General features: G+C 32.0%; 2 protein-coding genes and 6 non-coding genes across 13 annotated transcripts in view; 7 read left to right on the forward strand and 1 right to left on the reverse strand.

The window, feature by feature from the left end:
• The first annotated feature begins 355 nt into the window (after positions 1-355).
• On the forward strand, positions 356-12,079 carry LOC123004457 (NAD kinase-like). Of its 6 annotated transcripts, none has more exons than XM_044397748.1 (6): positions 356-702; positions 5,911-5,994; positions 8,966-9,095; positions 10,454-11,107; positions 11,180-11,262; positions 11,517-12,079. In XM_044397748.1, the coding sequence occupies exons 1-6, from the start codon at positions 560-562 to the stop codon at positions 11,725-11,727; spliced, it is 1,305 nt and encodes a 434-aa protein (XP_044253683.1). In that variant the 5' UTR covers positions 356-559; the 3' UTR covers positions 11,728-12,079. The 6 variants fall into 6 exon arrangements, with proteins under 6 accessions (XP_044253683.1, XP_044253682.1, XP_044253680.1 ...); XM_044397747.1 differs by lacking the exons at positions 356-702; positions 11,180-11,262 and adding exons at positions 4,500-4,911; positions 11,345-11,427; XM_044397745.1 differs by lacking the exon at positions 356-702 and adding an exon at positions 4,504-4,911.
• Trnak-uuu lies at positions 785-857 on the forward strand. The gene has a single exon. It is a non-coding gene; the product is annotated as a tRNA-Lys (tRNA).
• Positions 1,197-1,287, forward strand: Trnay-gua. The gene is given in 2 exon segments: positions 1,197-1,233; positions 1,252-1,287. It is a non-coding gene; the product is annotated as a tRNA-Tyr (tRNA).
• Trnag-ccc lies at positions 1,745-1,815 on the forward strand. The gene has a single exon. It is a non-coding gene; the product is annotated as a tRNA-Gly (tRNA).
• On the reverse strand, positions 3,775-3,846 carry Trnae-cuc. Its single transcript has one exon. It is a non-coding gene; the product is annotated as a tRNA-Glu (tRNA).
• Trnag-ucc lies at positions 4,185-4,256 on the forward strand. Its single transcript has one exon. It is a non-coding gene; the product is annotated as a tRNA-Gly (tRNA).
• Positions 5,026-5,097, forward strand: Trnae-uuc. Its single transcript has one exon. It is a non-coding gene; the product is annotated as a tRNA-Glu (tRNA).
• A 708-nt stretch (positions 12,080-12,787) lies between the features above and the next one.
• LOC123004460 overlaps positions 12,788-13,655 on the forward strand; it is a 62,092-nt gene continuing 61,224 nt past the window's right edge. The window contains exon 1 of the mRNA XM_044397757.1: positions 12,788-13,116. The gene's annotated coding sequence lies outside the window, so the exon portion shown is untranslated. The remainder of the gene's footprint in view (positions 13,117-13,655) is intronic.

The raw sequence follows: 13,655 nt of genomic DNA on the forward strand, positions 1-13,655 counted from the left end.
ACTTATTTATTTTACCTTTCTTACTTTTATTTAGATTTTTTAATGAAAAATGTGTTTTTTACTTCATTTTACTTATTTTTATCAAGTACACAGACTATAATAAGTAGTTTGAATGTATAAAATTCTGCTTTTGTGGGGCATTCCGGCCCCCGCCGGCTCGCCACCAGAAAAACATCTCGCTGAGATAATAAACGTTTTTCACCGACAATTTCATAACCCAACCGCTCCGAGCGGTGCATGGACTAGATTTTTATATTAATTTATCTTTATAATTCGATTTAATTTAAAAGAAAAAATGCCAGAGTCGACTCGTTAAAGACAAGTTCTCTCAGTTCTTGTCGAAAGTTCTTCGCGATCGGTTTCAAACCATTACAGAATAACAAAAATAAGTGACCCTAAGAGGAAACCTGACCCTAACCGAGACAAAGCGCGCCTATTTATCATTTAGGTCAGGGCCGTACTTGCGATTATGATTTTTCATTTACCTTGATCTTAACAAATGTTAGGTGTGCTGTAAGTGGCAATTAGTTTTGTGATATTGCTGTGGTGAGAAGAAAATATGAACGAGAGCGATTTGCAACTGGCTAGGGCTCTTGTGGCTGATGAAAAACACAATTCGGCCAATAGTACCCCGGGGACGAGTCCGACGCCGTTGAAGAAGACGGTGGTGGGCAAAGCGATGGAAAAACTTAATACATTTCGGTAAATTTAAAATTTTCATAAATGATATTTTGTAGCGAATAAATTTTGAAATGCTAGTACTGGTAAGAGTCATTGCACATATGTCCGGGTAGCTCAGTCGGTAGAGCATTGGACTTTTAATCCAAGGGTCCAGGGTTCAAGTCCCTGCTCGGGCGGCCATAATTTTTTTACTTTTGTTGACGTTTTTTTTTAAATATTTTTTGGACCAATTTTCCGCTGATAATCAAACCAAATTAATAACAATAACATGTTTTGCTACACATTACTATGTATAATTATTATTTTAATTGATATTGCTTCCATGAATGCAATAACTAACTAGATAAGGTAAATTCTTACCGTCATAATAATAATAATAATGTTTAATGCCTTTCACTAATGTTGACATTGCTTTGCTTATACAATTATATTTATAATTAAAATTCTAATTCAGAATTTAAATGTTAGGACAAATATCTCAACTGAAGAACAATAACAGTCGTTTGTGGAACTAACCTTCGATAGCTCAGTTGGTAGAGCGGTGGACTGTAGAGGGTCAAAATTGTAGACATCCATAGGTCGCTGGTTCAAATCCGGCTCGAAGGAAACTTTTTTTTTAAATGCTTTTAGAAATTTCAGGTTCACTTAAGTTTAATTTTATAAACTTCTTTTATTAAACACATTCAAATTAGTATTTTTTTAAATATTATACTTTTGATAATTATTCCTATATGATTATTACTATTTTTAAAGAATTTAATAATACTTTAGTTATTATCTGAATTCAAAATAAAAAGTGGCTTTCTTATTGTTTACTTATGTTAATATTTACTTGTACAAAAAATTATGGATATTTTAAATTTAGAAAAAACTAGAAATATAGTTGAAAACGTAATATTATTAGCATATTGCATGCCATTATTATTAAAAATTAATTATTTTTTAATTTTTAATAATTTAAGTAACTACTTAGTATTTATTTACAATATAATTATTTAAATAATTACTAAAAGTTTATTATCTTATGTCTTCAAGTATTGTAGTAAACACAACAAAAGTCACAGCACTGCTAGTGTAGTGGTATCATGCAAGATTCCCATTCTTGCGACCCGGGTTCGATTCCCGGGCAGTGCATACTTTTTTTTTTCAATGCGTAATAATATTTTTTTTTACATTTGATTTGTGGTACAATATCAATAAAAAAAAAGAAATTTTGAATTTACCAGTAACAAAGAACTTTATTTCAACAATTTTTATTAAATTTGATTACGTCACCAGATCTTTCAATCTAGTTTCATAGCTAAACACCGCACCCAAAATTGCTTCCAGCATATCCAATAAATCTCGCCAATTAAGTCATTAATTTCTAATCTAATTATAACATAATTTGGATTACAATAATAAAACGGAATGACTCATTGTCACTATGTAAATTAATTGTTGCAAGATTTGTTTTTGTGGCCAGTATTTAGATGTAGGTAGCGTAAAATCTAATTTTGATTCGCCTACATTATTTTTGATTATGTGGGTGTGTTGTGGAGTTCTCAACACATTTTTTTTTTGCGTTACGCAATTCCTAAGGGCAAAGGTGTTGTCTGATACATTTTAAGACTAGACGATAAATTGTAACCCTCGCCTTCTATTACACACTTTCACATTCTGAATATTTATTGTACAACGTGGTCATTTTATGTATTTTTCTATAACAAATAACTTGCTATGTATATTCAGTAATGTCAGTAACTTTATCAATTGAAATTTTGGTTTTTATTTTAAAACATATTAAATTTTAGTTAAAATAACAGCTATTGGTCATAGAGTAGGTATGAAAAGTTCAATTAAGTAAGAAGGTTGCTTCGTAACTTTGCACCAATCACATGTGCGCGAATTGACGTCACTGGAGGTTTCGTTCAAAAATAAGATATGCAACCAAACATATTATTAAGTTAAAAAACTAGAATTCCGTAACATAAATACTAGTAAACTATTTTTTATTAAGGGTAAAATAAATAAAATATGTATATACATTGATAAAAAAATATAAATTTATTTTGCTAAAACTTGCAATATTTTAATTTATAATTTTATTCATTTTTTTGATTAGTTTATCAGAAATTTTCTCGATAACTATTTATCGCAGAACACTGTTTTTTGTATATGATAGAAAATTAAATTTTCTTTCCAATGGTACCAAACATAAGCGGTTATCACCGGAAATCCGGAGTTATTATAAATAGACCGCTCCGGGTGCCAAAAACGACCAATATGTCGACAAAAATAAAAAAAAATTAACTTTAAAATCGATTCATATAACGTTTTTTTACATTTATGGTGATCTTAAAGACTCAAAAAAGTGTACAAAACGTTATTGGGTCCAGTTTAAAAACTTACGAATTTTTTGAGTTTAAAAACGCTTGAAATATAACACAAGTCTGAAATCTAACATAAGATGATCAACTTCAGACAATTCAAAATCAAAATTGACGCCAAAAAGAAAACTTTAATTTGAAGATACTTTGTTTTCGCTGAAAATTAAAATCTCAAAAAATCGCACACTTAGGTGTGTTGGTCCTTAAATCGAGACAAATCAGGACATAAATGTAAAACAAAACAAGACAATAAAAACCTAAACATGTCCTGGCTAAATCAGACGTTGGTCTCGGCTAATCGAGCCCAACTCCACCATATAGCCAACTTACTCGCTCTTTAGTGTCTCTCACTCCAAGTTACTTGCCTGGTAAACAGCTCTTTTTTTCCAAACAAGCTGATATTTTGCATACACACGTAATTTCCGTGACATTACAATAACATTTTTGCTGATAAACCTTTTACGTTTAAATATTTATAATATAAAATGATATATTTTAAAAGTTAGTACATAAAATGTTAATAAAACTAACCGTCGATTAAACCCTCTATTTCAAAATTTAGTTTCACAGAATCTAAATTATATTTTCTTTGCTTCTTCTGATCGCTGCTATAATTTCTTAAAATTTCTACCGATTGAACTTACCCTGTGCGTACATTTTGCTCTAAGTTTTCTAGTATAAAATTATTAAATAATTAATTGTTTGAAGCAAAAAAAAATAATAATTCCGGTACCGGGAATCGAACCCGAGCCTCCTGGGTGAGAGCCAGGTATCCTAGCCACTAGACCATACCGGATGTTGAAAGTGTTCTTTGCTGAAAATATTTTGAGACCACTCAGTGCAAACCTAAGTTATGTAAGTAGTTAAAGTAAAATATTCCCATTATGATAATAATTATAAGTACCTGATGCCATTTATTATTACAAACAATATTTACTTATAGTCTTGAGTAAAATTTCTCGATTCTTTTGTAGCAGGCAAACATGAAATAAAAACATTCAAATTTTCTAGTAAAACTTTCGTTACTGAAGCGCTGGTTTGCAATTTTGAGCTTCTTACTATCAGGAAAACAGCAATAGTACCGAAATAAATTAAAGTCACTTTTCAGTTGTGATTTGAAAGTATCTAACAAGTGCGATGGTGGTGTAATGGTCAGCATAGTTGCCTTCCAAGCAGTTGATCCGGGTTCGATTCCCGGCCATCGCAACTTTTTTTCCACTTAGTCATTGTTTTGTTGCATAATTATTGTATGTCTAGGCCAAATGAGAGTTTTTAGAGGTGATTTCACTCACTGATTACTCACGTCGATTGGAATTATTATTATATTAACATAACACGATTTCTCGTATTGTTTCGAAATTAATTGTAATTATCATTAATCTTAGATGGCATGTTTATGATTATTAATACGTAATTTGTTGAAAATTAAAAAAATTTGTATATTAATTTTTGATGCTGTCACCTGTCATTCGCTGTCATATGTCAAATTTCTCCAAAAATGACGTGTAATAACAAACTCGAAATCGTAAAATTCCTCGTCGTTGTGTGAGTGTGCCCCTTTCAGTCTTTCGTTCTCGTGCCCAGTTCGCAACTTTGTTTCATATTTGCCAAAATGTCAAAGTCTTTGACCTAACCTAGTTTTCATAACAGTGGTGAAATAGAGGCTACAATATCGTATTATGGCATCACTATGGGCCGGTTCGGATGTGGATTTGTCCGTTTTGCACCAGTGCAGGATAGCCGAAAGGTTAGAGTTCAGATTGGCCTGTTTGCATAAACAGAAAATCGCTGATTCTGATACGAAATGCGAAGGGGAAATTCACAAATTCAGACAGCGCAGGAGACGGTCAGGCACTTGGCCGTAAGTTATTTGACATTAGTTTGGTAAAATCGGTGAGATAAAAATAAAGATTTTGAAATCTCAAATATTCACGGGTGGTATGGTGTAAAGGTCGTTGGAAAATGTCAAATATAATCCGGTATGGTCTAGTGGCTAGGATACCTGGCTTTCACCCAGGAGGCTCGGGTTCGATTCCCGGTACCGGAATGCTTTTTTTTTTTTATTTTTTATAAATCTACATTATTAAGTAAATAGGGATTTTTAAAGGTAATAAAAATCTCACGGTGCACACTTTTTTCTGGGAAAATGAAAAAAATAAGTCATTTCAAAATAGGTCCTAAAATACACGAAACGGAATTAATTTATAGGGATTGAAAAAAGCAAAAATTATCTGTTTTAAAATTAGAATTTTAAATGCGGAATTCAGAAAATAGATTTGTATGTCACTCAAACGTATTATTCATAAAATAAAACAAATAACAAACATTTTAAGTCACTAGGGCTAACACCAATTTGGGTTTAAAGTGGAGAATTTTACTGCTTTTTATAGACGAGAATTTAATTGGGAAATGAGAAAAGTTTTTTTTTAGAAATTATAACATTTGTTTAAATAGTGAAATCTACATTTTACGTTTTAGTGAATTTGTTAAATTGCATATCGTATTAGAGTTAATATGATATAAACGCAAATCCCTGTTTTATGTCACTAATTATTTATTATCACTGTAGGTAATTAATCTTTTAAGACACATAATTACACATGCACGTCTTATCGCATGGTATTTGTCCACGTTTAGTTTGTAGCTTCATTTGCCATTTAGTCGTTTATTTCTGGATTGTACAATAAACAGTTCGGCCGCAGATTCGATCTTAGTAGTAGTGCATTGATTGCTTGTAGTTTTAGTCATGCAAAATAATTTCTCGCGATGCTTGAGTCTCGTAGATTCATCATCATCACAAAGCATCAAGTTGTGTTATTTTTTAAATAATTATTTTTATACTTTATTGTTTTGTTTGCAGGAGAACGAGGTCTCTGAATGCACCGTCGCCCATACAACAGTTTGGGCCATGTGGACGTATTATGAAGAATTCTGCAATGGTCATGTGAGTTTTTCCTTAATTTGTAGCGAGAATGAGGCTAGAAAATAAATTGTGGAATTAGAAGAAAAGTACCTTGCTTTCAAATAAATTTTTGATTAGAGTAGCCTGTGATTCTCAAATTAAGTTTGCGACATTGAATAGAATAAAGTCTCACAAGATATGAAATTTGACACATGTCAAATGTATCTTTTTTGGTCATAGGCCATTTTGATCAGAAATTTAATCAAACGCATTGTATTTATTACTACAGTTGGGTTCATTTTATAGCGTTTGCTCAATAAAAAATTACCAGAAAATCTTTGTTTGGAGTTTAAACAATGCTAAAAACATACAAATAGACAATAAAGAGGCATGTTATATGATGTTATGAGACCAAAATATTAACATAAACATTTGGCTTTTGTAAATTAGTTTGAGAAGGAAAAGTTTACATTTATTGGTTGTTGACACAATTAGTGTACTACTAATTAGATTTGTCATTTAAAAGTTGTAGGGTAAATATTTTTGTCGATAAAAATTTGCAAAATGCTTTTAAAAGGTTTTAAAACCATAGAAAAATGGGAAGAAATTATTTTTTTATTAGTTTTGAAGTTAATACTTGTGTTTTGTTTTTGAAACAGTATTATGTACACATATTTTCAGTTTGGATGTGTAATACGTAAATAATTAATCTTTTTACATATGACTGCTTTTAATATGGTAGAAAATAAATAGAATTATTATACCAAGTAGGTACAAAAATAAGTGTCAAGGAAAAAAGTACGTGCTTATTTGATTTAAATAATTTTAGTGTGTAATTTTTAAAAGATTCGAATACACGACCTATTTTAGCGCTACTACACATGCTTGTGGCGTGGGAAGTGAGTAGGCATTTTTTTCATTTATTCACTTATTGTTAATTGTTTCATTGTGTGAATCTAGAAGTAGTTTGAAATCTACGATGTTTGAATATATGATTCAACTCTAATGTAAATCTCTTTTCTGAATCACTGAGTTACAAAAATAATGAAAAGAAGCATCTAAAGAGATTTATTAAAGATTTCGGGAAAATATAATTTAAGATGATTCAAATTCTGGGAATTTATCTACAATATATTCAAATTTGGGGAAAGATGAATTTTCCAAAATAATAATAAACAATCTACGTTTTGAGTTTTTGCCAACACAAATTCATAAAAATAAAAAGTACAGTCGTACTAAAATTTTTATCTTACGACCATTAAATAATACGTTTGTTATTTACGCAATTTTATGTATACATTATTCTTCTCATAAGTAGTGTTTATGCAAACGGTGGTGTTTTTTTTTTTTTTTTTTTTGTAAAAATGTGAGTTGGTGCGATTGGTGCGATGCGGTTGTCAAAATGTGGTTGTCGAGTGTCTCTATAAAATACCGTATAAAATATGACTATTCTTAATAATACGAATAAGTACTTTCCTATCTATATTAATAAATATAAATTTTGTACGTAGAAAGTGTTTTATTTAAAAAGGTCGTAGATAAAACGTCGTATTTGACTCGCACATAATGGCTATAATTCACACAGATGATTTGTGTAAACTTTATTCTCTTGAAATAATTATAACCTCCATTTTGTGCTCGTTAAATATCATACTAAACTGCTCCACAAAAGTTAAGGAAGTGTGCAATAATTACAATAATTATTTAAATTAATAAATTATTAAAAAATAAATCAATAATTAATTAAAAGTAAGATAAAGGCAGATATCTTTTTACTTTTTTGTTTTTGATGGATTCCATAATGCTTAGAAGAATAAAATTTGTTTGTTGCATTCCTTAACTTTTGTGGAGCAGTATATTATAGCACGGATTTAACGTAATGTAATATTTAATTTCTGCATAACAAGTGACGTTTTTTTTCAATTGTTTTAAATTTAGAATAAGTTGACGTTATTTGTTACTGACCTTCAGCATTTTTATTTACATAAAGAATGAATATTGAGGATCGATTGTATTGTATTTAATTCTGGTATCAGATATTCTAAAAAAAATGAGGTGTACTTTTTGTGTTTTTGCTTTTTAAGCTTCGAAAAATATGTATATTCAACTTGTATGTATTTTCAAATTATTTTGTTTACTTTTACTAACTGTTAGTTTCTGGTATTTTCTAACATGTTTTATTTTTTCATAAATAATAATAATAAATAATGCAGACAGATGTTTGTTTGTTACGTCATTAAAAAAAAAACTTGTAGATAGCAATGAATATTATCTCTTATCACTGGAGGAAAATATAGAGGAAATTTTGTTTCCCCTTTTTTTTTATTTGGTTTCTGATTTAAACAAATAAAATAAAAATTTCTTGAAGACCAGATTTTGAAATCAAAATTTCCATCACTACGAAAAATAAAACCAACTTGTTCTAGAAGCAAACAACCGTGTCTCAAAATTTTGTTTAGTCATTTATCACATTGTTTAATTTTTATCATTGGTAAAAGTTTCAACTAATATCAAAATTGGAAACATAACTTTATTAAATGAACAGTGGTTAAATTGCAATCGCCTTAATACGTTCCTGGATAATTTAATTTTTTTATCGATACCGCCGGAGGTCAGTCGACAGGCGAGTTGTGCGTGCGTTCATCATTCAAATAAATTTCACTAACATCACATCCGTAGCCGCGAAACGGTCGATTTTGCCTCGATTTTCCGAAAAAATGGCCCCAAAACGCGGTGTTTTCTAGTCATTTTGTCGATCTCGTTCCTTAGTATTAATTTAGACTGTGATATTAGTGTGTCGGTGGTAAAATTTTCCGAAATGGTCGCTAACGGGAACGTCGTTTGCGTCCCTTTCGCTGAAGAAATCAACAACAATAACAATGTGAAATTTCAGTATAGGTTTGTGTTTTTTTTTTCAAATAGAAATTTTTCAAACGTGACGCAAAAGCCGGACGTTGTGATTGATAAATCGATTGATGGTTAGCCTTGAAAATGGTATTGTTTGTGTTTACAGGACCATCCAGGATCCGGCAAGTCAAAGGTTGACGTGGTACAAACCGCCACTTACTGTCCTAGTGATAAAAAAAGTGAGGGATGCATCGGTTCATTTGCCGTTTGTGCAGTTGGTTCAATGGCTCATAGAGGTATTTAGTTATTTAGTTGCATTTTCGATAAATTTCACACGATATGGTCACGCTGTGTGTAAATATGAAAACATGTGTCTTATCTTGTGGTAGGGCGATAAGTTGAATTTAGAAAAATTCGTTGGTTTCGAGTGTGTTGATTTATTTTATTTTATTTATTTAATAAAATCATTGTTTAATTAGAGTTAAAATAGTTAAAATTATTTTGCATTGGATACGCATTAATTTAACTAATTGACCAATTAAATTATTTGTAAGCAAGCACACTTGATTCGTTAGTATTGTTATTAATTGTCATGGTTTTACGTAACTATACTAACTTATTTATTTCTTTTATCCGTTCAATTAAATTTAAATATTTAAACATAGTGGCCTGTTATTTTCAAATTGAGTTGGCAACATTGAATAATGTAGGTTGCAGAGAGATAGAAAGAAGTTTCTAATTGTGAATTTTGTTGTCAATCTGACATTTCATTTTGGCAACATTGTATCCTAAGTATGAATGTTTTATAGTCAATTGTCACTTAGTTTCGAGAGGCGAACATCACTTGAAAAAATTAAATATCATCAATAATTCAGTGTTGTCAATAGATTTTTTGTTATAATTATTTATTAAGACTGTGGTATTGTTGGCGTCAAAAAAATGGAAACACCAACAGATAGGTATAATTCAAATATTAATTTTTTAAAGGTTCTAACGTCTGCAATCAAGTTTTTTCTGTCATGTTGACTTGTTGACATAGAGAAACGTCATCAACGTCAATTGGTAAACTTTATTTTCAATTTTAAATTAGAGGTACTATTGCAGACAAAATACTTTGGTCATCATTTTTCTGTCACATGTAAACCAAGCATTAACGTCAAGTCATCATTGATAACAATTTCAAATTATTGACTTTGCTCTTGTCAAAAATATGGCACCGTTAATTGTATTGCTTTGTGAAAATCTTTTCAATTTTTTCGCACTGGAATTTCTCATTCGGTATTTAACATTTTGCAATGATAAATCAGACATAGACAGTCAAGGACAATGGTTGACAGTAGTAAAAAATAAGGTTAACCATCCTAATGCTTGCTTTACTACTTTGTCACTCGAAGTGACATTGACGACCAAAGTATTTTGTCCGCAATAGTACGTGTCACAAAATGTGTGAAGCAGGTTCAGAAAATTTTGCAGATTTATTTAATTAATGAAGTGGGACAGTTGGTAACTTTTTATTGAATAATAAGTAATATACTATTGCACGCCTCTGAAACAATAACATAAAAAGACCGTTTTACAAATTAAAAAAACTGGTGTTTCAATTTTTTGATGTGGATACAGTATTAATTATTAATTTTTCTATGGCTCTCTCCAGGAAAAGCGAATGCTTGTTTTTGTGGAGGCCGCCGTTCTCGACGACCCTCTCCTCGACCAATACAGCTCTTTTGCCACCGTCAAAGACAAACTGATGACTTTCCGCGACGGCAAAGACGATCTCACCGACAAAATCGACTTCATTATCTGTCTTGGCGGTGACGGCACCCTCCTCTACGCCAGCCACCTTTTCCAGCAGTCTGTACCCCCAGTCATGGCTTTCCATCTTGGTTCGTTGGGTTTTCTCACACCTTTCCGATTCGACAATTTTCAAGAGCAAGTTAACAACGTCCTCGAGGGCAACGCCGCTTTGACGCTTCGAAGTCGGTTGCGATGTATTGTGATGCGAAAGGGCGACGACGAGAAGAAGACGACCAAACAGCCGACGAATCTCCTGGTACTCAACGAAGTGGTCGTCGATCGAGGACCGTCGCCTTATCTCTCAAATATAGATCTTTTTCTCGATGGGAAATTGATCACTTCAGTGCAGGGGGACGGGCTTATCGTGAGCACGCCCACGGGAAGTACAGCCTATGCTGTGGCGGCGGGCGCATCGATGATTCATCCCAGCGTTCCTGCAATCATGGTCACGCCCATTTGTCCCCATTCGCTGAGTTTCCGACCAATTGTGGTGCCGGCAGGGGTGGAGTTGAAGGTAGGTGGGCGGGGATAAGTATGTAACGTATTTTTGGGCCACTTGAACAATTTTTTTTTGTCGTTAATCTAGATATCTGTCTCTCGCGACAGTCGTAATACGTCATGGGTATCATTTGACGGCCGCAACCGCCAAGAGCTCTTGCACGGTGACAGGTAGGTTCACTGTCAAGTCGGCCTACCATCACCGCCACCGCCACGCCCTCTGTCGTGTCGTTCATGTTAGTTTTTTTTCCAGATAACACCTAATGCTGAAGCCAGATGTTCGTCGTACGTCTGTTTCGACGGCCGACATCATCAGGAACTAAAACCTGGCGATAGGTGTGTCTATTTTTTATGTTTTAGGGTCCGGTGGTGGTGGTGGTGTCGGTTTTGAATTTGTTTTTTTTGATTGTTTTATTTTTTGACAGTTTGCGTGTGACAACGTCGATCTATCCGGTGCCGAGTATTTGCGCACAAGACCAGATTTCCGATTGGTTCGATTCATTGGCTGAATGTCTGCATTGGAACGTGAGGAAAAGACAAAAACATTTGGACGAATTGACGGATTTGACGCACTCTAGTTCAAATGATACATTGGATTCATTGGAACACGCGGAATTGATTGAGAAGGATAGCTAGGGCGTTTTTTTTTAAATATTTTTTTGAGCAATATTGGTTTGTGGTTAGGCAACTGATCGGGATTGGCTGGAAAGTCAACTAGATCTAGAATGTCTCTCTTTTCAAAATGAAATCGTGATAAATTTGTTAGTTTATATTTTTGTATTTTTTAAAGCTCAGGTTAGGGTACTTGGTACTTAGTTTTTAAACGTTTTTTACTGTTACCGTGTTTGTGTTTAATGTACATAATAGTGCACATCGAATAGGACCAATTGAGTGTGCCAATCTTATTTATTTTATATTTATAGCACATTTCACAAGTTTTCATAAAGAATATTGTTGGGATAGTAAACAACTGGTTGCAATTTTTCAACATTGTGTTTTATTGAATTAAACCGGCGGCTATACATTACTGTAATGTAATTACATTACAGTAGTGTGTACCCAGCTTTACACCAATCCCGTTTTTATAAAAATAGAAGCACCACAACCTAAATATCGTTTTTTTTTAAGGAAAAGTTTAGCAGTCTTGACGTTGGCATCACTGACAAATTCATTTATAAAAGTAATTTTAAATTATATATATTTTTATGAAGTTGGCAATGTCATTAAACGTCGTTTGAAAAAATTTAAAAGTGAAAATACTAAAATGGGGAAAAATTGGGTCCACTTCTTGAAATTTGGAGACGAAAAGTGTGTAAACAAGAAAATGTAGAAATTTTGTAATGTAGTCTGTTAAACATTTCCTAATTTTTAGCAAGAAATTGATGAGAATACAAAATAAACATCAATGGCAAAGATCTTCATTAAACTAACGAGTTGAAAAAATTCAAATTTTAAAACAAAATTTGTTTCTATTAATATTATTAATATTTAGCATTGAATTCTGGTTTTAGACGTTAGCTAGTGATATCTGGTTTCAGGTATTCGATTACAACGCTTTTAAAGAGTAAACAGGCACAAAAAATTAATAAAAGTCTAAATTGTAACACCATTCCAAAATGAACACATGACCAGAATTTTTGTAACAAAATTTTGACTTGGTGATTTTCGTTTAAAGACAGACTGTAACTTGTAACAAATGTCAAATGTGATTACGAATTTGTCAAAATAAGTTGAAATAATCTTAATTATTACAAATGAAACTTTATAATACGATTTATTTGTATATTTTTCTCCAGTCCATCAGTGCCCAGATTAACAGTGTCGAAAAGTGTTATTTCTGTGAGCATCATTGTTCGCCACCGATTCAAGTCAAAGTGTGTAAAGATATTTTGCCTAACAGTAACAATTTTGAGTGCATACGAGTTTTGAATTTGGAAGACGGTGAACTGAAGGAATATCGAGGCTGTATTGATGATACAGGCGTACCATACAACGACAAATGTCGAGTCGTTCATACTAAAGAAGGTGAAATATGTGATGCATGTCGTGTAGATCTTTGTAATTCAAGTGAAATTTGTTCAATTTGTATTTTGTTTTTAACATTAATACAATTTATAATGGTTTTTCTTTAAATGGAGTGCGTTTGTATGTTTTAAGTTTCTATTTTCAGTCTACTTTAAGCCCAGAAAAATCCAGTTCAGATTTAAAAAATTAAATGAACATGTATGCTGGTGTTTTACTGGTTGCCTGATGTCGATGTCTATTTTGAATTTTTTAGTACTTTATTTTATTAGAATGGAGTAAAAGCTAAGAGTACACACCTGGACGGAGCCTAATTGCGCGCAAACGTAAAAAGTGGATTTGTCCAAGACGCATACACGCCCAAATGTGTACTTTTAGCTTGTACCTTATTCTACTTATTGTATTGACTACATAACTTTGAATTTGATTAATATTATTATTTCTTTTAAGTATGTACGTTTTTTAAATAGAAAGGCCAAATTACTAAATTAGTATTTTACATTGACGTTGCCTTCTTTATTTATAACTTATTGTTTTATACT

The sequence above is a fragment of the Tribolium madens genome, unplaced genomic scaffold (assembly GCF_015345945.1).
Source record: "Tribolium madens isolate multiple individuals breed KSU strain unplaced genomic scaffold, Tmad_KSU_1.1 Scaffold_1;HRSCAF=32;Tcas5.2_LG8, whole genome shotgun sequence".
Lineage (NCBI taxonomy): Eukaryota > Metazoa > Arthropoda > Insecta > Coleoptera > Tenebrionidae > Tribolium > Tribolium madens.

Bases quoted from the DNA above. Each gene is read 5' to 3' on its own strand.
- LOC123004457 (XM_044397747.1), top strand. From the start codon at position 4,730: ATGGCATCACTATGGGCCGGTTCGGATGTGGATTTGTCCGTTTTGCAC. The intron at 4,912-5,910 runs GTAAGTTATTTG...TTTTGTTTGCAG, and splicing joins AGACGGTCAGGCACTTGGCC to GAGAACGAGGTCTCTGAATG. The intron at 11,108-11,344 runs GTAGGTGGGCGG...TTTTTTTTCCAG, and splicing joins CGGCAGGGGTGGAGTTGAAG to ATAACACCTAATGCTGAAGC.